The sequence below is a fragment of the Martes martes genome (genome assembly GCF_963455335.1).
Source record: "Martes martes genome assembly, chromosome: 9".
Taxonomy (NCBI): Eukaryota; Metazoa; Chordata; class Mammalia; order Carnivora; family Mustelidae; genus Martes; species Martes martes.
Genome location: NC_137896.1, coordinates 107,744,709 through 107,768,022, shown reverse-complemented (window position 1 = coordinate 107,768,022; position 23,314 = coordinate 107,744,709). Strand labels below are relative to the sequence as shown.

The window sequence follows — 23,314 nt, the reverse complement described above, 5'->3', positions numbered from 1 at the left end:
ACATAGAAAGGTCAGAAAAAAAAAACTTTATATAAAGTGCAGAAACCTAAAAAATATTACCACCATCAGATGACAAAGCTTAACATCACTAGCGATGTTATATTAATAGCATGGGTACTTGATCCTCCCCAAAATTCATAACCCAGTTTAACCATGAGAAACACCAGACAAATCTAAATTGAGAAACACACACAAAATACCTGATCAGTGCTCCTCAAAACTGCTAAGGTCATCAAAAACAAAGAAAACGTCTGTGAAACTGTCAGAGACGAGAAAATTCTGCTTAAAAAGATGATGACTAAATGTAATATGCTATCCTGCAGGGATCCTGGGACAGAAAAGGGACATTAGGGAAAAACTACTGAAATCCAAATAAGCTGTGGAGTCTGGCTGACTCCACTGGTTCTTTAGTTGTGACACATGTACCACAGTCATGTAAGAGGTTAACAGAAGGGGAAAACTGGGTGAGTAGTACACAGAAACTCTCTAGTATCTTTGTGATTTGTTTTTATAAATCTAAAATTATTCTAAAATAAAGTTTATTTTTAAAAAGTCTATTTTTAAAAAGTCTTAACTAAAGAGGGGCAATTGAGTGGCTCAGTCAGTTAAGTGTCTGCCTTCGGCTCAGGTCATGAACTCAGGGTCCGATCGGGAGTCTGCTTCTCCCTCTCCCTCTGCCCCTCTGCTGCGCGAGTGCGTGAGTGTGTGCTCTCTCTCAGGTAAATAAGTATAACCTTTAAAAAATAAACAAATGATCTTAACTAAAGAATTAAACAATTTAAGTGTTTTTTTAATGCTATGAGTTTAGAAAGGTGACTTTAAATCTTGGCTGATAAATAAAAAGGTATTTGTCTCCCAAAACAGCTGATCATATCTGGTAAATAAATAATTCCTGCAAACACTGTTGCTAAAAAAAAATTATATCCCATAAGCTTAGTCTCCAGAGTTTTCTAAGAACCACAGAAATAACTTAAATCATATTTTTAAAATACTTTGTCTAAATTCTTGTAAAATATAGTCTAAATTTCATGTTTTATGTGATCACTTCCTATAAAAGTTGTTATAGAAATATTCTTTAAATTTTAGTTCAAATATTGCATGATAACATGTAAAAACAGCTAAAGAAATCTCAACACAAACAATTTAAACCTAACGTAAAAATAGCAACTCTGCCCAGTAATTAACAGAAACCTTCAATTTTGGTTTTTGAAGAAAAAAAAGTTTGCGGAACCTCATGTAACCACAGTTCAGTGAAGGGGAAAAAAAAAAAATCTCAACATTCTAAATGAAAACTTCTTGCTCCAGTAAGTGTTAGAGAATCAGCATCATACCACTAACCAGAAACAGGAGACCCCAAAGAAAAATGTCAACACAATGATTGAAATAAAAATGACAGTGACTGACATTACTGTTCAAGCTGAATAATATTCCAAAAACTTAACATAACTGTGTATGTGGCAGGTTTCTGCACAAGGCTTTATAGTCTCTACTTCATGCTCTTCGAAGGTTTGGGGTTTAAGTTTTTATTGAAGGAAGGATGGTGGAGCATGCAACAGAGAAGGGAAAGATGAACAGGTTTTAATAATGACACAGTCTATCCAGTTTATCACTCAGCACTTTCAATGCTTTCTTATTTCTGTCAACTTTGTCACCTCATAAGATTGACATGAAGGAAGAGGACTGCATAGGGATAGTGAGAAGATCATAAGTCATCTATCTATTCCTGAGGCACTGTAAGGACAACAGGAATCCAAAAATGGGTTTTAAGGATATATACACGTTGAAAGAAAACTCTGATAACAACAGTGGGTAATCTTTACCTGTATTTACTCCACTATTCTTACCTGTTTCAACTAAAAAAATATTCAGTAACTTGTAATACCAAACTTTTTCCTGAAGACTATAACTTCCACAAACATGTATACTTACATTATAGGTTTTTTGTATCATATTTCATTCACTCACTTAAATATGCCTCAAAAGAAAGCTTGAAACCACAAATTTTTAAATTCTTGGACATTTAAAGTGAAAAGAAAGTTAGTAAAGAGGTTTTCTTCCTTTGAAAATTAAGGACAAAAGCTGTCCCTTATCTATGCTCCCATCACTGAATAGCTCCAGTTTTCAAGTGTGCTCTTTAACTATATGTCCCTACCAGTCCCTTCAAATCAGCTAGTCTACCACTTCAAGGGTAGGGTATAGGACAGGAGGATGGGACAACACCTTTCTGCTTAAATATATTATATCTCAATCAACTCTTCCAAAATCTAATTCCACATCTCTCTTCACTCAACTTCTAAGCCATCTATGTCCAAAACTTGCCTGGTTGTTAACTGAAGTCACATCATTACCATTCACTCTTGGATGGGTACAAGACATTCCAAATAATCTGAAATACCAAACTGAAGATTAAATGTCCACACTACATCACACCCACCTATCCACCACGGGATTAAGTGGTCCCTGCCATGAAGTAGCTCCTTATCCACACTTTGGTTCAAATATCTTCAGCGGTTCCCTTATTTTTATCATATTTAATTTGTACCCTGGAGACAGTTTCTCAAGACATATTTTGGTCTTAATTACTTCTCTATAGCAAACAGTAACTACAAAGCATAGGTTCTGGAGTTAAGACTACCTGAATTCAAATCCCAACTTTACCACTTACTAGATGGACGACTTTGGGCCTATTCTTGACTTCTTTTTGTGCCTCAGTATCCACGTCTATAAACTGGAAATAACAACAATGCCTACGTCATGCTTCTGACTCACCTGCAATCAGGATTCTTTGCCAACCATTCCAACCTCTCAAGAATATGACTCTAGAGACATCAAGTATATTCTCCTAACTAGACTCACTAGTCTCCCAGTACTTACCACCCCTAGCTCTCTGATGTATGTGACTCTACTTTCTATTAATCTCAAACTACCTGTGTTTGAATATGAACAGTTCGAGGAAACACCATGGAAAAAGGCCAAGAAAAAACAGTCATTTATAAGCCAAGGAGGAAATCCTCATAAGGAACTAACCCTGCTGACACCTGGATCTCAAACTGCTAGCCTCCAGAACTTTGAGAAAGTAAACTTTCATTGGTTAGGCCAGCCAGTCAGTGATTCTTTGTTAGAAAGCTCTAACAAGGGGCGCCTGGGTGGCTCAGTGGGTTAAAGCCTCTGCCTTTCGCTCAGGTCATGATCCCAGGGTCCTGGGATCGAGCCCTGCATCAGGCTCTCTGCTCAGTGGGGAGCCTGCTTCTCCCTCTCTCTCTCTCTCTGCCTGCCCCTCTGACTACTTGTGGTCTCTGTCTGTCAAATAAATAAATAAATCTTTAAAAAAAAAAAAAAAAGGGAAGCTCTAACAAATTAATACAAGAACCCAGAAACAGATTCATACAAATACAGTCAAGCGATCTCTCACAAAGGAACAAGGGCAATAATGGAAAAAGGATGGTCTTTTCAACAAATGGTACTGAATCAACTGGACACCTGGACACATGTGAGGACAGCCACATAAGGAAGGAGAAAGGAAGGATCAACCTAGAGAAAGAAAGAATCTAGATATAGACCCTATACTTCTCCCAAAATTAACCAAATGGACCAAGACCTACATGTAAAATGCAAAACTATAAAAGTTCTAGAAGACAACTGAAAATCTAGGTGACCTTGGTTTGGATTTGGAAGTGAGTTTTCAGATATAACACCAAAGACATAATCAACAACAGCAACAAAAAACCTGATAAGCTGGACTTCGCTAAATTAAAAAACTTCTGCTCTGCTAAAGACACTATAAAGAGAATGAAAAGACAAGCCACAGAGTGGGAGAAAATATCTGCAAAACATATAGCTGATAAGGGATATATATCCAAAATATACAAATTTTTTTAAAGATTTTATTTACTTGTCAAAGACAGAAAGGGTGTGCGCAAGCAGGGGGAGTGGCCAGAAGCAGCAGCAGGCTCCCCCCTCAGCAAGAAGCCTGATGCAAGACTTAATCCCAGGACACTGGGATCATGACCGGAGCTGAAGGCAGGTGCTTAATGGACCGAGCCACCCAGGCATCCCTAAAATATACGAAGAACTCTTGAAACTCAACAATAAGACAACCAATCCAATTTTTAAAAGGACAAAAGATCTGAAGGGACACTTCACTTAAAAAGATACACAGATGGAAAATAAACAAATGAAAAGATGCTCAACATCACAGGTTACTAGGAAACTGCAAATTAAAACAACAATGATACCACTACACACCCATCCGAATGGCCAAAATCCAAAACACTTGACAATATCAAATGCTAGCAAGGATGTGGAACAACAGGAACAGGATTTGCTAGATGCTGGGAATGCAAAATGGTTCAGGCACTCTGGAAGATAGCTGGGCAGTTTCTTACAAAGCTAAACAGTCTTACCACATGATCCAGCAATTGCACTCCTTGGTATTTACCCAAATGAGTTGAAAACTTATGTCCACACAAAAACCTGCACACAGATGTTTATAGCAGCTTTATTCATAACTGCTAAAATTTGGAAGCAACTAAGATATTAATCAATAGGTAAATGGATATGTAAACTATTATACAATCATACACTGGGATATTATTCCGTAATAAAAAAACACATGAGCTGCATCAAGCTACAAAAAGATTTGAAGGAACCTTAAATGTATATTGCTAGGTGAAAGAAGGCCATGTGAAAAGTCTACATAGTGGGGCACCTGGGTGACTCTGTGGGTTAAGCATCTGCCTTTGGCTCAGGTCATGATCTTGGGGCCCTACTCTATCTCTTGATAGATATATCTCTATCTCTATCTCTATCTAGATCTTGGGGCCCTATCACTCTATCTCACTCTCCCTCAAATAAATGAATAAATTCTTAAAAAAAAAAAGAGAGAGAAGAGTCTACATACCTATGATCCTAATTATATGCCATTCTGGGAAAAGCAAAACTATAGAGGCAGTAAAAAGATCAGTGGTTGCAGGGGTGGGGTTGGGGTGGGGATAGAGGCAGAGGCTGACTCAGATAATTTTCAAAGCAGTGAAAATACTCTATAGAATACCATGATGGATACATGTCTAAAACATTTGTCCAAGCCCATAGCATACACAATACCAAGAATGAGCCCTAATGTAAACTTAACTGAAGTCCATTAATGTAATGGACTTTAGTTAGTAACAGTGGATCAATACTGTTTTACTAATTTTAACAAATGTATTACACTAACGCAAGACATTAATGGAGTATATAGGAACTCTGTACTTTTTTTTTTTAGAGAGGGAGGAGGGGGAAAGGGAGAGAAAATACCAAGCAGGCTCCATGCCCAGGATGGAGCCCAATGCAGGGCCCAATCGCACAACCCTCCAATCATGACCTGAGCCCAAACCAAGAGCTGGATACTTAACTGATTGAGCCATCCGCGCACCCAGGCACCCAGGCGCCCCAGGAACTCGGCACTTTTTGTTCAATTTTTCTGTAAACCTAAAAACAGATGAGCCCACAAAAAATAGAAGTAAAACCCTGGGTACCATAAATGAAGGGAAATGGAAAAGCAGGGTTGAGGCTTCCACCAACAGCGGCACAAAGATAAAAATAGAAGGGATGGGGAAAAGGAGAAATTAACCTCTGCAAACTAAACATCTAAGGTTTTAAAATTACTTGAGGACAGGTGAACAGATCTTGGTACCACTCAAAACAATGTATTGGAACAGAGAACCCTAGATAAAACTGGGGGCCTGGAAAGGACTATGCCTTCAGTAAAGTAAAAACAAAAACAAACCAAAAAAGCAACTCACAGGCACAGGAGGAGGATAACAAAAATCTGTTTCTGCTTGGGCTTTGAATAGGAAGAAAGAAAAAAGTCCCTTAAGAATTCAAAACCAAGAGCCCAGCTGCTCTCCTGGGTTTGGGGTTCAAATGTGCACTATCCATAAGGTGTGGGGAACTGCAAACAGAGAAATTAACATAAAGATCAGTCTCAGACCAAAGAGACTCATGAGGTTCCTGGAAGAAGCAAAAGCAAAACTGTTTTGGAAAGACACCCCCACAATTTGAGCCACAAAAAATTCTTACAGAAAAAAAACCTGATGAATTCAGAATTAAAATAAAAATCTACCATAAGTGAGTCAGCAAACACAACAACAAACAGCAAGATTAAAAATCCTCAAAATCTGAGAAGACAGAATGGTAATTTGAAAGAGAATGTTAAGTATGTTAAAATAATCAAAATTAGAAAAAAGGAATCAAAACTCTAAGGAAAAGAAACCACGTTAAAAAAAAATACACAGACTTGAAAAATAATAAAACAGGGCTTCCAGAAATAGAACTATTAAAATTAAAAAAACAAAAGGGGCACCTGGGGGACTCAGTTGATTAAGCATCAAACGCCGGATCTCAGCTCAGGTTTTGATCTCAAGCTTTTGAGTTCAGGCCCCACACCGGGCTCTAAAACAAAACAAAAAAACTGAAGTGTGCTCCATCCCATACCCACCAAATTGTATGCCTAAGTCCTAACCCTGAAAGTGATGTTGTCTGGATACAGGGCTTCAGCATATGGTTAGGTTTAGATGAGGCCATGAGGATGGGGACCCTCATGCTGAGGTTAGTGCCCAGAGAGCTTCTGTCATTCTCTACCATGTCACTCTAGTGAGAAGGTGGCCGTCTGTAAATTAGGAATTTATCACCAGAAATCAACTGTGCTGGCACATCCTGGTCTTAGACTTCCAGTCTCCAGAACTATGAGAAAATTAATTTTCTTTTTCTTTTTTTTTTTTTTTATTTGACAGACAGAGATCACAAGTAGGCATAGAGGCAGGCAGAGAGAGAGGGAAGCAGGCGCCCTGCTGAGCAGAGAGCCCGATGCGAGGCTCGATCCCAGGACCCTGAGATCATGACCTGAGCCGAAGGCAGAGGCTTAACCCACTGAGCCACCCAGGCGCCCCAGAAAATTAATTTTCTTGCTTAAGCCACTCAGTCTATGATATTTTGTTTTGGCAGCCTGAACTAAGACTCCAAATGACCAAATCTAAAATAGCTTGAACATCAAAATAAATGGTAGTGATGAATAAGAAACTAATGAAAAAAATAAAAATCTCTAAGTCCAAAAATAAAGTAAAAGCTTTTCATCACAATTGACTATCAACTAATAAATGCAGAAAAAATTAATGAAATTAGAAAAGCACATTTCACACCATGACAGCAATAACTCAAGTGTGACTCATCAATGGACATTAAAACTAATGGTGCAAGTTAGATGAGGAAGGAGATACTATACAGTCTTAAAATATCTCCCCACAAATTATTTATTAACTACAAAAGGAAAAAATAATAACTTTATACTGAGGAAACCTGGCAGATTCATGTTAACCAAGTGATCAAAACTAGTATTAATAATGGAACAAGTGAGGGGTGCCTGGGTGGCTCAGTCGTTAAGCGTCTGCCTTCAGTTCAGGTCATGATCCCAGAGTCCTGGGATCGAGCCCCACATCTGGCTCTCTGCTCAGCAGGGAGCCTGCTTCCTCCTCTTTCTGCCTGCCTCTCTGCCTACTTGTGATCTCTGTCAAATAAATAAATAGAATCTTTAAAAAAATAAATAAATAAAAATAAAATAATAATGGAACAAGTGAGCATCACATGCCTCCTGATATTGAGAAGACACATCACTTACATACATTTCTGCCAAAAATGTGCAACCTGAATTTGAAGAAAAGAAACACCAAGATATACCAAAATGAAGGACATTCAACAAAATAAATGATGTGTACTCCTATAAAGTGTCAGTGTCTAGAAAGACAAAAAAGGGCTGAAAAACTATTCCAGATGAAAAGAGACTAAAAAGTCCTGGAAACTAAAAGTGATGTATGATCCTGGATTGGTTTCTGGACTAGAAAGAGAATGCTGCTGTGGACATCATTAGGACCACTGGGAGAAATCTGAATAAAACCTATAAATCAGATAATAGTATTGTCTTAATACTAAAATTTTCTGATTTTGATAACTGTACTGTGGTTTTATTTAAGTGACTATATTTATTTTGAGGAAATATACATTGAATATTTATGGGTAAAGGAGCATGATGTCTCCAAACTACTCCCAAATGGTTCAGGTTAGAAAAATAATATGTACATAGAGAGAAAATGTGATAAAGTAAATGTGGCAAAGTGTTAACCACTGGTGAATTGTGGATAAGGGTGTAAAAGAGTTCTTTGCATTATTCTTACAATTGTCCTATGAGTTCCCGCCAAAAAAGGATTTTTTAAAGGCAACAAGAGATTATACACAGACACAAAGATACTAAATTTATGAACCATAATACAAGACACAGAATAAAGAGCTGGAAAAATCGTGACATTACAGGACATGATGAAATAGAAGAAATATCCTCTCTCTTATTGTATACTTTTTAAAAAGTCAATCAGAGAGAAAAAATAGATTAGCTACAGGAAACAACTAATAACAGACTTTTTAAAATCATTGTATATTATGACAATAGACCTCTTAGCAACAGCAACAGATAACAAGAAGACAACAGAATATTTTCAAAGTTCTGAGAGAAGGTAACTGTCAACTTAAGAGTTTTATAACACGCTAAATCATGATTTGAAAGTAAAGACACAATAATGATACTTTCGAGAGGAAATAAAAAAGACTGCGTTCACCTTACACTATCCCTTACTTGAAAGAGAAAGAAGGTAAAAAAAAAAAAAAAGAAAGAAAGAAAAAAAGAGAACACTTCCAAATAATGCTCGGCAGGAGGAACACTGAACCCAGAACGCAAGAATACAATGCCAAGACACAATGGTTAGCAATGAAGTAAAAAACACATATGGGTAAACGTAAAAGAGAACTGTCCGTATAAAATAGTTAATAAACACTAATCATGGAGATATAAAACAAAGTAGAACCAAAATAAAAAAACAACACAAAAAGGAAGGAGGTAACTAAATTAGGCATTCTAAAGTCCATGTACTTACCAGAAAGAAAACAGAATTTTTTTACATTATTATTTTTTAAAAGATTTTATTTATTTGTGAGAGAGAGAGAGAGAGCGTGTGTGCACACAAGCAGGGGGAATGGCAGGCAGAGGGAGAAGCAGACTCCCTGCTGAGCAGGGAGTCCAATATGGGGCTCAATCCCAGGACTCTGGGAACATGATCTGAGCTGAAGGCACATGCTTAACCAACTGAGCTACCCAGGTATCCCCAAACAGAAATATTGATTAACTTCACTACACATGTTGAAATTTTAAGGAAACCACCAAAAGTGTAAAAATAAAATGTGTAACTTTCAACTCAGTAGAGGAAAAAGAGGGGGAAATATAAGAAAATGCACTGAATACCATCCAAATAGTGACTTAAGCAGGTTAGAAAGACAAGATTGGCCCTAATGAATTTGGAAAATTTTTACATTATAAATCAAATGAGTTCCTATTCTTCAGTTGGCATTCATTTGTGTGTATCTTAGGTATCTGAAACATTATCTCCTAATATATATAGGAATATATCCATATTCCTAATATGGATCCTTACTTTGTCAGAATGGCTGTCTGTAACCTCTGCCCACTTTGGTCCCACAGCAGTATTTTTTTTTTTTGAGATTTACTTGTTTGTTTATTTGAGAGAGAGACAGAGTGTGAGTGCATGCAGGGGGAAAGACAGGGGGAAAGAGAATCCTAAGCAGACTCCCACTGAGTGTGGAGCCTGACACACATCTCAGTCCTACAACCCTGAGACTATGACCCAAGCTGAAATCAACCAGCTGGGCCACCCAGGCGCCGCCCCCACCCCCAGCAGTATTTTTACCCATATTTACTTCTTTTTGGAATTGTTTTTCCCTCAGTTCCCTACAAATGCAAACCCAGTATTTCGTTAAGTCCTAGATCAAGATACGCTCTTCCAGGAAGTCTTTACCAGGCTAATTCCAGCTCATCTTAGCCTTAAACTGAATTCTATAGAATTTGTAATATGTCATTGCTTTTTTAATTGTTAAAATCCTGCCTCAGTTAAGGGGCGCCTGGGTGGCTCAGTGGGTTAAAATCTCTGCCTTCGGCTCAGGTCATGGTCCTAGGGTCCTGGGATGGAGCCCCGCATCGGGCTCCCTGCTCAGCGGGGAGCCTGCTTCCTCCTCTCTCTCTGCCTGCCTCTCTGCCTACTTGTGATCTCTGTCTGTCAAATAAATAAATAATAAAATCTTAAAAAAAAAATGTTCCTTAAAATGTTCCATTTAGGCATATTTTGTTTCCTCAATCTGAACATAAACTCCTCAAAATCAGAAAGAAGTTTTTTAGGATCTCCTAAACAATCTGGCACAGTGTTGATTATTCACTTAAGGATGAAGCAAACTTTAAGTTATTTTTCTTCAATAAGTTCAAAAAACATGAAATCTGCAAAATATGCACACAAAAACACATATCTCATATATAAAAATATCTCGGGTTTTTAAAGACTTTGTTTTAATCTTTAGACAAGAAAGCTAAAGTGAACAGACTTTAATAGTCATTTCCCATTTTTTTTTCACTTTTGCCAATTTTAAAAGGAGTCCACATGCTCAGAGCTAAAATATACAAGGTCAAGTGAAAGGAAGTCAGACATCACTAATACAGCAAAGATTTTAATAAAAACTGAATATGTGCCCCACATTCTGATTACCGCACCATCTTGAAGAAGTATTACATAATAGCTATCTTTTACTGCAATATTAGAAGAAAAAGCTAGGGATAAAATCTAGAAGTTAAAAGAAAAACAAAATATTGGTAAGATAAAGAAGATCTAACTAAATGGAGAGAAATAACATATTCACACATCAGAAGACTCAATGCTGTTATGATCTCAAATTTCCACAAACTGACTGCAAATCCTACATAATTCAAATAAAATCCCAGTAGGCTATCTACATGATAAAATGTCACAAAATTATGCACAAAGACACAAAAAGAAAATGAGAGGATGCAAAAAGTGGTGAAATCTAAGGTCTAGTTAATTGCGCCGTGGCAATCAAGCTCCTGGTTTTGATAATGCACTACAGTCATATAAAAATATGTCACTATTGGGGGAAGGTGGATGTTCGGTATATGCAAGACCTCTTTGCACTCTTTTCACAACTTCCTATGAGTTTATAATTACTTCAAAATAAAAAGTTAAAACAAAATCCCAGCAGACTTTTTTATATAATTTGAAAAGTGATTCTAAAATTCATATGGAAAAAACAAAGGGTTTAAAATAAATGGAACAATTTTGAAAAAATAGAACAAAGCTGGAGGACTCACTACTTGAATCCAAGACTATCCATTAAGCAATGGTAAGCAAGATAGTGATGCACTGGTAGAAGTACAGCCATACAGCTCAACAGAAGAAAACAGAGTCCAGAATATCCCCATGCATGTATCCTCAAAGGTGCAAAGACAATTCCTTTGTAATTCATTTACATGAAGTTCTAAAAGAGCTTTTACAGTAACAAATCAGAACAGTGATTGCTATGGGGAAAAGGGATGTGAGACTGACTGGGAAGGGGCGCAAGGGAACTCTCTGCGGTTAAGGAAATGTTCTACCTTAATAAGGATGTCGGTTACACAGCTTTATGTATGTCAAAACTCTTCTAACTGAAACAAGATCTATACATTTCACCGTAGTAAACTATAATTTTATTTTAGAAATATATAACAGCCCACTAGCTTTATAAAATATTTGTCTATAAAAAGAAGAAAATACATCAAAATACTATTTAGCTCTTGAGAGTTAAATCATTATTTCTTAAATTAATTATTATTATTTAAAAAGGTATATATACACATAATACATATGTCATAATAAGAACAAAACAAGAAAATCTTAAAAATGTATGCCATGATAGGGGTGCCTGGGTGGTGCATTCAGTTTAGTGTTTGACTCTTGGTCATGATCTCGGGGTGATGAGATCAAGCCGTGTTGGGCTCTGCACTCACTGCAGAGTCTGCTTGAGTCACTCTCTTCCTCTGCCCCTCTCCACCTGACGGTGCTCTCTCTAAAAAATAAATCTTTTTAAAAAATGTATGCCACAGTAAAAATATCTAGCCTATATTGTGTTCCACTCACTAATTCCTACATCAGTTACCCTCCAAATCTGTAGCACCGTTTGGAAGACATCTTTGCAAGTCTTTCTGGTAATCCAACAGTGAGAGCTGAGACAAGGGTACTGACCCTTATCAATTTCCATTAGTCCTAAAGACACTGCTAAAGAATTGTTACAGTCCACAGAAAAAGGACAAGTTACATTAGTGTCTCCTTAAAGAAATTACAGCAAGGAAATAATGAAACAAAATCTCACAGATACCTCTTTATTTTCTAATATTGTCTTTGTAGCTAACATCGTTCTCCCACTACTAATTTATTTGAACAAATTATTTTATGTGCTCCTCTGTTGGGCTTAAAATTTTGAAGTTCTCTTCAAATCAACTTTCTCCATCATATTTCTTCACAAAGCCCCATCAAATGTTTCTCCAAGATGACTCTCATCAATCCCTTCCTTTCCATTCTTTACTGCTTTTCACTTTGTTTGCTCCACCATTACCTGCCGCACCCTTTCTTTACTCCATATAAGCTAGCACAATTCTGTGAATCCCTGAGAGCCCTTAGGATATTTTCCTGAAGGTCCGAAAGGTCAAATGATTTTCATGACAATATGAAAATGTTATTTGCCCCATTTTACCGTACTGATACTTGCACAATAGAGCAAAAGCAATGGTGATAAAACTGCTGGTGCCTTGGCATCAATCAAAGCAGTGGCCCCCAAATGCACTACCAATCACCGTATTCTTCACTGCCATGCACGCAAAAGGGAAAAAAAAAAAAAAAAGCCAGTTTCACTGAAGAAACTAAAGAATGTCCTTATTGAAGCATAAATATTATTAATCTTATTAACTCCTAACCCTTAATACAAGACATTTGTTATTCTATTTGATGAAAATACATAAAACACTTCCACTGCTTGGCCTAAAGAACAGCGTGTGTGATTTTGAGTTGCAAACTGAACTAGCCACTTTTTCCATACAACACCATTTTTATTTGAAAGAATGGACGAATTGGTTATTCATGCTTAGATATCTGACATTTTATTGAAAATGGACTAATGATGGGGCACCTGGGTGGCTCAGTCAGTTAAAGCATCTACCTTCAGCTCAGGTCATGATCCCAGGGTCCTGGGATCGAGTCCTACATCGGGCTCCATGCCAGCAGGGACCCTGCTTCTCCCTCTGCCTGCTGCTCCCCCTGCTTGTGCATATACCTGCACACACGCACCCTCTCTCTCTCCCCCTGAAAAATAAATAAATAAAATCTTTAAAAAAAAAAAAAAGAGTAGAATTGAGAATCTGTCTTCTATTTAACCAAGTACTAAACTTCTCAGGTGTAAGTGCTAATAGTGTCAATAGCAACAGATATAACTAGCATGCATAATCTTGGGGTTCTCAACGGTGTAAAGGGGCTCTGAAACCAAAAAGTTTGAGATCGGGCGCGTTCAGGGTGTTACGGCCGTAGACCAAAAAGTTTGAGAATAGCAGATTCTAGTTAGCAGATATTTCCATCTTTCCTCTCTGATCCATTCTCATCATGATTGTCAGAATAAACCTGAGCCCTTCCAACATTACTCCCTCTACAGAAACCCTTAAAGCTCTCAACATCCTACCACTTCATATCTAAATGACTTTATCTAGTTTCCAAGTTTATAAAGTGGCCCTATCTTATCTAGTACATCTTATTTCTCCATGCTCCCCAACACAAGCCTTCTGTGTTAGTCCCCAAGACTGTATCCACCTCTGTACTTACACACACCTGGGAATACCAACATCTCCATTCCCTTCTCTGCCTACTATCCCTCTCTCCCTGATCCCTCCCAGCCACCTAAACTTAACTCACTCTTAGAGGCCGGGAGCAAAAAGAACAGGGCCTTGAATGTTAGGTTTTACAAGACTGTACTTTAGTCTACAGGCAATGTAGGACGATTCTTTGACCAGGAGAGGATGGATGACCATCTCAAACTTCTAAGAAGACTATAATCAAACAAAATAAATATCTTATTTGAACATAACTAAAATTCATAGTCAAATCTAAAATTCTTCCACAGAGTTTAAGGACGAAAGTAAAAAATACATTGTCACACTAGGAATCCAAACCTATAATCTCAGGTCAAGGCAGCCTGGAACTCGGAAACGTGGCATCTTTCAGAACAAAGGCTAAAAAACAGAGCTAAAGCAAAAAACAAACATGTTCTCATCTCTTGAATATAGGGTCTTCTGGTACTGAACAAAATCTTTCCTAAAAGCCCAATTCTATTAGAAACAAAAAACAAACCAACCAACAAACAAACAAAAAACCAAAATAAAACAAATATGTAACAGCTACAAATATTCACTAGTCACTAAAGGTCTTTAAAGTGACAGAGTTATCTTCATATGCACAAAATAGGAATGACATCACTTAATATGCAAAAGCTACATTAAGCCTGCTGATTTAGTTTAGGCCTAATAATAATCCACAGTGCTTAAATCGTTCTGTACCCACCACTGCCAGAACTCTAGTTAAGCCCAATACCATCTTTTCTGCAAAACCTGCTATGATTTCTCCCAATCAGAAACAATGATCTCCCTTCTCTAAACTCATGTTGCATATGGTTTGTCCCCCTTCAAGTCAGTTCATTCATTCATTCCACAAATATGTACTGAGAGTCTAATATGTGTCAGGTACTCTTCCAGGGTCTAGGACACAGCAGTGAACAAAACATAACCACCAGCTTCCTGGATTTATACTCTAGTGGGAAGAAAAAGGTAATACACAACTAAGTAGAAGGTGACAGATGTCATAATAAAAATGAAAATTAGGTGAAGAGCAGAGGTAAACTGTCTATAAAGCCAACAGATCTCCAAGTTTGGCCTCCCTCACTCACATGAGCCTCTGTGAGTGCTGAGAATTACTGGGACATGCAGAATGCCATAGAAGGTGACCAGTAGCAGCCAGGATGCTAACTGGGAGCATTTTATGAGAGCATTTCTGAGTAAATGCCTAAAGAAACCTCAGATGTAAAGGACCTGACTATAAGGTTACAGCATCTTGTTGGGACATCTTTTTTCATTCTAAGTAAATATTCACTTTCATACCAAACTTTTTATTCTCATTTACTTGTTTACTTAATGAGAGCCCCCCAAATTACACAAACTTCAAGCCCTACAAAATCTGGATCCATCCCTGCTAAAGACAGAAAATGAGAGTAGGGTTTGGTTTCCTACAGGGTGATAAGAACAAACACATTTAAAGGTGACACCTTGGGACGCCTGGGTGGCTCAGTTGGTTAAGCAGCTGCCTTCGGCTCAGGTCATGATCCCAGCGTCCTGGGATCGAGTCCCACATCGGGCTCCTTGCTTGGCAGGGAGCCTGCTTCTCCCTCTGCCTGCCACTTTGTCTGCTTGTGCTCACTCTCGCTCCTCTCTCTCTCTCTGACAAATAAATAAATCTTAAAAAAATAAATAAATAAATAAATAAAGGTGACACCTGAGCTGAGACCCAAGGGAAAAGAAGAAGCAAAACATACAGCTATTGGAGGAGGGCAGAATTCAGGTACAAAAACCCTGAGGCAGGAGCATGAGAAGCAAGGACAGTAGCAGGAGAAATATATAACAATAAGTGATACCACAGCAATTAATGATTACTGAGTATTGTGTGTCAGGCACAGTCCTAAACACTATTCTAAGCATCTCCTCTTTACAGTTGAATAATAAACTGAGGCACAAAGGAAACGATTAAAGTAATCTAATGGTGGTGAAGTAAAGTAAGCTAATGGTGGTGAAACCAGGCAGTCTGACTCCAGAGCCCAGCTCTTAAACCACTCTGCTAAACTACAGAGAGGTCGGTTATCCAGATTATGGAGTGTCTAGACAATCTCTCAGCCAGTAAGAGTGTTAACATGCTACAAAAGAAGAAATCAACAAGGTTTTGATCTCAAACTATGATAGCTAAAAGTAGGTACACATTTTATGTCCTTATAAATACTAAGCGCCAAGTCTTGTCATTTTTGCTCCTCCTCTCAGTCTTTAACACATTTCCTTCCATATTATAGCTATTCAGTGTAGGATGGTTGTTCAATGTACTCTTAAGAGAGAACCAGCAACTATTCACTCTCCATGCAAAATAACATATTAGATGTTCTTTCACAGGTAAATACATATACACACCAAATCCTGGAGGTGAGCACTTCCATTAGGGGATCAGATCCATGTTAAAGTCAAATAATCTGGGACGCCTGGGTGGCTCAGTTGGTTAAGTGGCTGCCTTCGGCTCAGGTCATGATCCCAGCATCCTGGGATCGAGTCCCACATCGGGCTCCTTGCTCCGCAGGGAGCCTGCTTCTCCCTCTGCCACTCTGTCTGCCTGTGCTCACTCTCTCTCTCTGACAAATAAATAAAATCTTTAAAAAAATAAAAATAAAAAAAATAAAGTCAAATAATCTGTTCTTCTGGTTTTTTTTTAAAGCTCTCAGGAGAAATGATCCCACAATCTGTTCCACTGTCACTTTCCATCCCAAATAAATACTGAGGCTGGAAAATTCTACCTTAATTTACCTTAAATACTCAAACAAGCTTTCTGAAGTTTAGGACCCTTTCCTCAGGTCCCTCTAGACTTTGTCTTCCTTGAAAGCAAAAAAATAAGCATAATCCCAGACAATCATGCTTTACCTTCAGCCATTCTTTTCTAAATGCTTAAGATATTCATGTTCCTCAAAAGAAGTTAGGTTTCAGAACTGAGTTTTCCTGTCTTATAAACACTGACTACAATGAAAGAATTAGTCTTTGATGATACTAATCAGAACACCTTGAGAGATACAGAACTACAAATAAGCCAACACAATTCACTAAATGCTTGAACAAATTAACTTCCTCATTTCACTGCCCAATCCTCCATTTTTCTCCTGTCAGCCTTCATAGAGTTTGTTTACATAGACTACCATGTGAATGGCTTTGGAGCTTAGCAACATTGCAGCCTCTGCTTCATGGGGAATGGCTTCCAAACACATACAGATAAAATCAGTATCAACATTTTCAAAGCATGTTCTCGACAGACACTAATTCTAAGGACAAGCAATATGTATTACAAAGAAAAAGAATCCCACAGTCAAGTAAGTTTGGAGTTTGCTGGATTAAACAACATTAAACAGGTTTCTTTACCATATGACTTCTCCATCTTCAGTATACTCATAGCAATTTTGAAATGCCTACCAAGTCCTGTCCAGAATAAAAAATGATTCTAAGGCCCCAAATCTTAGTAAACTGTCCAAAACTGGAGCTTTTGACAAAAGTGGGATACAAGGAAAGGCCCATTTTGGAGGCAGATGTAGTCTGCGAAGAGGTCAGGTAGAGACAATGGGCTCAGGAGCTGAGGAGGAAGCACAAGCTGGAGGCATGGGGGTCATTCACAGGGATCAAGCTTAAGTCGTCAGACTAGACAAGATGCTTCCTTAGAAACACAGTAGTAAGAACTGGTCTTTCAAACATCCTTGTCTTACCCCATCTCCACCTTTAGTATCTTCAGCTTATCTCTAGCAATAAGTCTAGAAAAACATCAAGACCTGGGGTAGGAATAAGGCAAATCCACCTGAAAAATGAGTGTGAAAATCCTATTAATGCTGATAGGTGTTGATCATGTGATCTTGTATAGAACCACCAAATTTCTCCAAGAGAACTCTTTGAAATGACAAACCTAGAGATGATTCATTCTTTTCATTTTGGTAAATGTAATGAACGCTATAAAGCTATCTCTACAGAAACACACACACACACACACAAAATACTAAACCTATTAATTTCAGAGGGCTTCACAGGCCTCCTGAGGCCCAACCACTGAGCTCTCTAGTCTTTTCCTAGGTCCCTAGGTAACCCTGGATACAAACACTTCATCTCACAGATGAAAGCCATGCAGTTACAAGACATTTAAAAGTATGACTTTTTAAAAACTGTATTTCCCATGTACTTTAAGATACTGCAGAGAAAATGTATACTTATATTTTTTGGCCATGAAAACTTAGTGGGTGATTAAAACTCAAGTCATTTATCTAACACCATAAACAGAAGGGCATATGATGATAACACCACCTTCACAACAAAACAGCTGAGAGGCTAAATGATTTTACGAGGCCACGAAGCTAATAAATTCCAGATCTTCTATATTCTACTTCAGTGCTTTTTAACTAAGCCATGACACCTTGGATAAGCATATTAGTACACTGGGTAGGATACAGTTTTTAAAATAAAAATCCCTTGAAACACCCACCTTCTAAGAGTGACTATAAATAATTAGGTCTCTAACTTATTTACTTAATCTGATCATTCCATTTTTAGCACCTAGACACAAATTAAGGAGCAAATTATACATACTGGCTTTTGAAAACAAACCCTCTAATGCACTCCTCTCTAATCAACACAATTTGTATAAATAAGAAAAATCTAAAACAGTAAAACAAATACAAAAAAAATCCATTATCTTTACACGTGGACATGATTACAGACAAAAATACAAACAGCTTAAGCTTTGGGTTAGTTATTTAGCAAGCAGGGGGTATAATGCCAAAACCACATGGAGTTTCTCTGCTTTGGGCCCCTGGTATGGGCAGAGTCTGGCAGGCGGGGATCAAGCGTCTATTATCTGATGTCCACTTGGCAGACTCTACAAAAACAATGAGGCCTGGCTACAGAGCAGGAGTTAGGTATTCCAATAACTACTTAAAGATCCACTCTAATAGAGAGTATGGCTACAACTCACATACTGAACTCAGGGTGTGCCTTAATTTCTCCACTGGAGAAATTTATGTTATATGCCCATATCCTATCTTTACAGAGTCAGTAGTTCTACTGTTAAGAATGCAGTCTCCCGGCTCTGGGGTGGCTCAGTCAGTTAAGCATCTGACTTCGGCATCAGGTCATGATCTCAGAGTCCTGGGATCAAGTCCATGTGGGGCTCCCCACTCAGCGCGGAGTCTACTCATCCCTCTCCTCCACCTCCCCCTGCTCGTGGTCTCTCTCAAAGTAAAATAAAATAAAATAAAAAATGCAGTCTCTAAAGTGTAAGGTTCAAACTGTGGCTTTGCCACTTATGAACTTGGGCAAGTTACTACAACTCCCTTGTGCCTCAATTTCCTCAAATGCAAAATGGAGTTAGTAACAGCACCTATTTCACAGCGTTGCTATAAGGAGTAAGTAAATTAATACATGAAAAAATCTTAAGAGCAGTGCCTAGCAAAAAATAAGCACTCCATATATGTTAGTTCTCATTATCATTACTTTAAACGGATGACAAGAGTAATCAACTTATACCTGTATTGCACTTAGATGTCCTTAGGAAATTAGAGGCCCTAATTTTTTTTTACTTTTTAATCACGTGGCTTAACTACCAGCTGTTTTTTTCTAAATATAGTAAATATACAACCAATTGTTTTTGTAAAGAACGCGAAAAGAACTTACTGTACACACTGCCACCTAAGACTTAGCCACTAGTAAAGTTTTAGTTAACTTTTCAACTGAATATATCTAAACTCCCCTAACACTTTGGATCTACTTGGATCCATTCACTTCAACTTTCATAATCACCACCAATTCCAAAACACAGTAGTCGTTATTCTTACCTGGACTACTGCAATGGCTGCTAACTACTTTTTCTCCTCCAATCTACACTACAGTACAGGTAGATCTTTTAAATTCAATTTTATTCCTCTACATAAAACCCTACAATGGCTCCCCATTGTCCTAAAGAAAAAACTGTCCGCCTTAAAGACCTAAGGGGCCTGTATGATCTAGGGCCATTCTCTTCTTCTGGCTGCTCAAGCCACACAGGCCTTTCAAATCCTTACCCCTGTTCCTTGGGGCCTCACAGCCTTCACAGATTATGCTCCCTCTATCTGGCATAATCTTCTCTCCCCATTGCCTCTGACTCCCAAAAGGAGATCAGCTCCTCCTGTTACATGCTCTCATAACCCTAATCTTAATCCTCTTTTCTCCTGGGCAGCACAAAATAAACTGCAATAAAATAATCTAAGTGGTTGTTTAGTGTTCCTCTTCCCTCCCCCCCCCAATATAAACTCCAGGTAAGACTTAGGAATATGTCTACCTTTTCCTACCTGCTACAACCCAAGTACTTCGATGTCCAGTACCTTATACATAATAGGTGTACACAAAACACCTGTGTTATAAGCAAAACTGATGAGACAGATGATGACAGGCAGCAAAATCATCCACAAAACAAGACTAAGGCAGAATCCTGGCTGCACTGTGAGTCAACATACTTCTTGCACTGAAGTAAAAGCAAAAACCCTATTGCTTAAACATGGGCAGAAAGTTTAGTTAGAACTAAACTTTCCAAACTAAAATTTTCTCTGTGCATCCTCAGATGTTATGTGAAACAGGATGAGTTCCACTTCAGTCACCAGTAAGAAGATACACAACTAAATCAAGACTGCTGCCACATTTGGCACTATTCGCTTCTTGGCAGTCTCTGCGAGGCCAAGAGTTGAACTGGCCAGGGAACAGTGATTTATCTCCCACATTTAGAAGGGGTCCGTCTACAACAGGAATGCTGTACTACTAATGGACTTTGAATTCTAACCTAGTCAAATACTTTCCTGAGTATTCAATTCATTAAAAAAAAAAAATAGGCTGAATTCTATGTGTCATCGACAAAAGCAAGTTTAATGAGGCATCATAGTCCAATTAGATTAGGAACAAAGTTGCTTTTTCCTCCAAACCGGGGGCGGGGGGGAATCATACTAACTAGATATCTTTTACAAACGAAAGCCAATACTCGGAAAATCAAAAGATGGTACGCGGATGCTAAGAGGTGAAAGGTTAGGGGGCTGTGAGCAGAGGCTGCCCGGTGTAGTAACTGCCGTCCCGCCCGGTGGTCTGCAGTGCAGACCTACAGAGGACCGTCCCAGGTCCGTCTGACGAACACAGGTCTGACATACGCCAACCCCCCGCGGTCTGATTCGTCGCACTGACCCTGCCAATGCAACAAACGGCCAGACCCTCTCCGCGCTGTGCTGAGCAGAGCGGCCGGCTCGCGTCCAGCCCTTCCCGGGCACCGCGCGTCCAAGGGGAGCACTCAGGTAAGGCTTCCGAGGTCTCGGGGTTACCCGTTTGGCCCTTTGTTCGTTCCCAGGCAGCGAAGCCTCGGGCACCCGCTCCTCCCCACCCCCCACCCCCCCAGCTCCCGGGCGCCCGCGTCTCCTGCAGAGGGGAAGCGCAGACGCGGGCGCCCAGACGGCGGCGGCGCCCCCCGCCCTCCCGCGGCGGGTCCCGACCCGGCGGCCTCGCCGGCGCGCGGCCCCTCGCCCTTACCTTGTAGACGTCGCCGTAGGTGCCGCTGCCGATGCGCTGAATCAGCTCGAAGTCCTCCTGCGGATTCCGGCGGGACAGATCGAAGCCGGGGTTCATGGCGGGCCCTGGGTGCCCCCCGCCTCCCTCCCGGGCAGGGGAGGGGGGGCGCTCAGGGGGCCACACGGAGAGTGGGAGCCGCGGCCGGCCCCCCGCTCCCCCGGCGGTCACAATCGCCCGGCTCCACGCTGCGGCCGCCGCCGCCGCCGCTCCTCTCACGCCGCCGCCGCCGCCGCCGCCGCCGCCGCCCGGGTTAACCGTCCCCGCCCCCGCAGCCCGCAGCCGCGCCGAACCCGGGTCACACCCACAACGAGAGGAGAACACTCGCAGCCCCTCGCTCGGGGTGCAACTCCAACATGGCTTCCGCCTTCGCCGCTCCTCCCCCTCCCCTTACTCCGGCTCCTCCACCCTCCTCCCCCTTTTCCCGGCTCCCGCCCGACTGCGCAGCCGCGATCCCGGAGGGAGCGCTCTTCGGCCCCGCGCGCGTGCGGCCCCGTGCGCGCTCCGGCTCCGCGCGCCTGCCGGGCGTGGGCGGGCGGCCCTGCAGCACCGGACCCCGAACTCGCGCCGCGTTCCCGGGCTGCCGACCCGCGCTTGACAGCGGCCAAGTCTCGCTGGGCAGGCGTGACTGCCCCGGGGTCCGCGGTGGGTTGGGGGAGGGGGAAGGTCGGGGGCTGAGGGGAGAAAGTAGCTCGTATTCGCTTCTGATTCCCCGAACGGCAAAGTTGGACGTTGCTGTATCACGTCCCGACCCTGTGCAGGTAGTGTACTTTTAATTTGCAAGGCAGCCAGTGTCCCCAACTTATTTTCAGAAGCACCTACACACAGGACACAGCCGATTACCAGAGACTTTCTGGGACTGCAGAGAAGGGGTAGCTCTGAGGAAGGTGCTTGCTTTGACACCGGACAGGAGCCCTTGGAGCTGGCCTGCCGGGGTGCAAAAGAGGGCAGGCCTGGAGAGCAGCCAGGAGGCGTGTGGGGTGGATAGGGCATGGGAAACACGGGGGGAGAAACACGCTGAGCGGCCGCCCACCAGCCCGAGTGGAGGGCGTGGGAAGCAAGCATAGAGTCTAGAACTGAAGCAGTGATTGACCTCTGGAGACGCTGGATTATCAAAGACCCGGGCGGGGACAGTGCAAGCCGTGGAGCAACCTTGCAAAGGAGAGGTGGTGGAGGGTGGAGCGTGAGCAAGATTCATCCTGCACCTGAAATGTAAACACTTGATGAGGCGGAAGCTCATTAGTTTACCCACCTAAAGCCCCACCCCACCCGGCGTGAGACCCAGATTGTGAGCATTACATCCGATCTATGTGGACACCAGCTTAACTGTTAATACTTGTCCAAGAAGTGGAGGGTTAATTTTCTGTTCTCAAGAAACTGCCCATTGCCCACTAGGCATTTCCAAAAGCTTTAATCGAATAGGTGATGGCCACTTGGATGATACCATCTTGAGTTTTGCTTCAGAAATACCTTCCTAATATCTATAGGCACCACACATTCTGATCACTAGTGTTCCCAATTGTCTGGTGGCTCCTGAGAAACTAGGTCTTATTAAACTTAAGAATGAAATAAGTATAATCAAATAATAGTCAAGCCACTAAGAGTTAACTGTCTCATACATTTTTATGTTTTCAGTCCTTTTGCCTACAGTAAGATTGCATATTAAGTTCTCAAATAAGTTGTTTATCTGAGTAGGTATTGACTAGAAGATGCTGGAAAATGACCATCTCTTCACCTATACAAGTAGCCTTCCAATTGTCTAATTTTTTTTAAGATTTTATTTATTTGACAGAGATGACAAGTAGGCAGAGAGGCAGGCAGAGAGAGAAAGGGGGGAAGCAGGCTCTCTGCGGAGCAGAGAGCCCGATGCTGGGCTCAATCCCAGGACCCCAGGATCATAACCTGAGCCGAAGGCAGAGGCTTCAACCCACTGAGCCACCCAGGTGC

The 23,314-nt window shown here is 40.5% G+C and overlaps 1 protein-coding gene across 2 annotated transcripts in view; it reads right to left on the bottom strand.

Moving 5' to 3' along the window:
- Positions 1-21,728, bottom strand: part of MAP4K3 (mitogen-activated protein kinase kinase kinase kinase 3) — a 192,288-nt gene extending 170,560 nt beyond the window's left edge. Inside the window, exon 1 of one of the 2 annotated variants that reach the window (XM_080813394.1) lies at positions 21,332-21,728. In XM_080813394.1, the coding sequence (XP_080669520.1) occupies positions 21,332-21,427 (96 nt within the window). In that variant the 5' untranslated portion in view covers positions 21,428-21,728. The remainder of the gene's footprint in view (positions 1-21,331) is intronic. The other variant, XM_080813393.1, reaches the window with a different exon arrangement.
- Between the last annotated feature and the right edge of the window lie 1,586 nt (positions 21,729-23,314).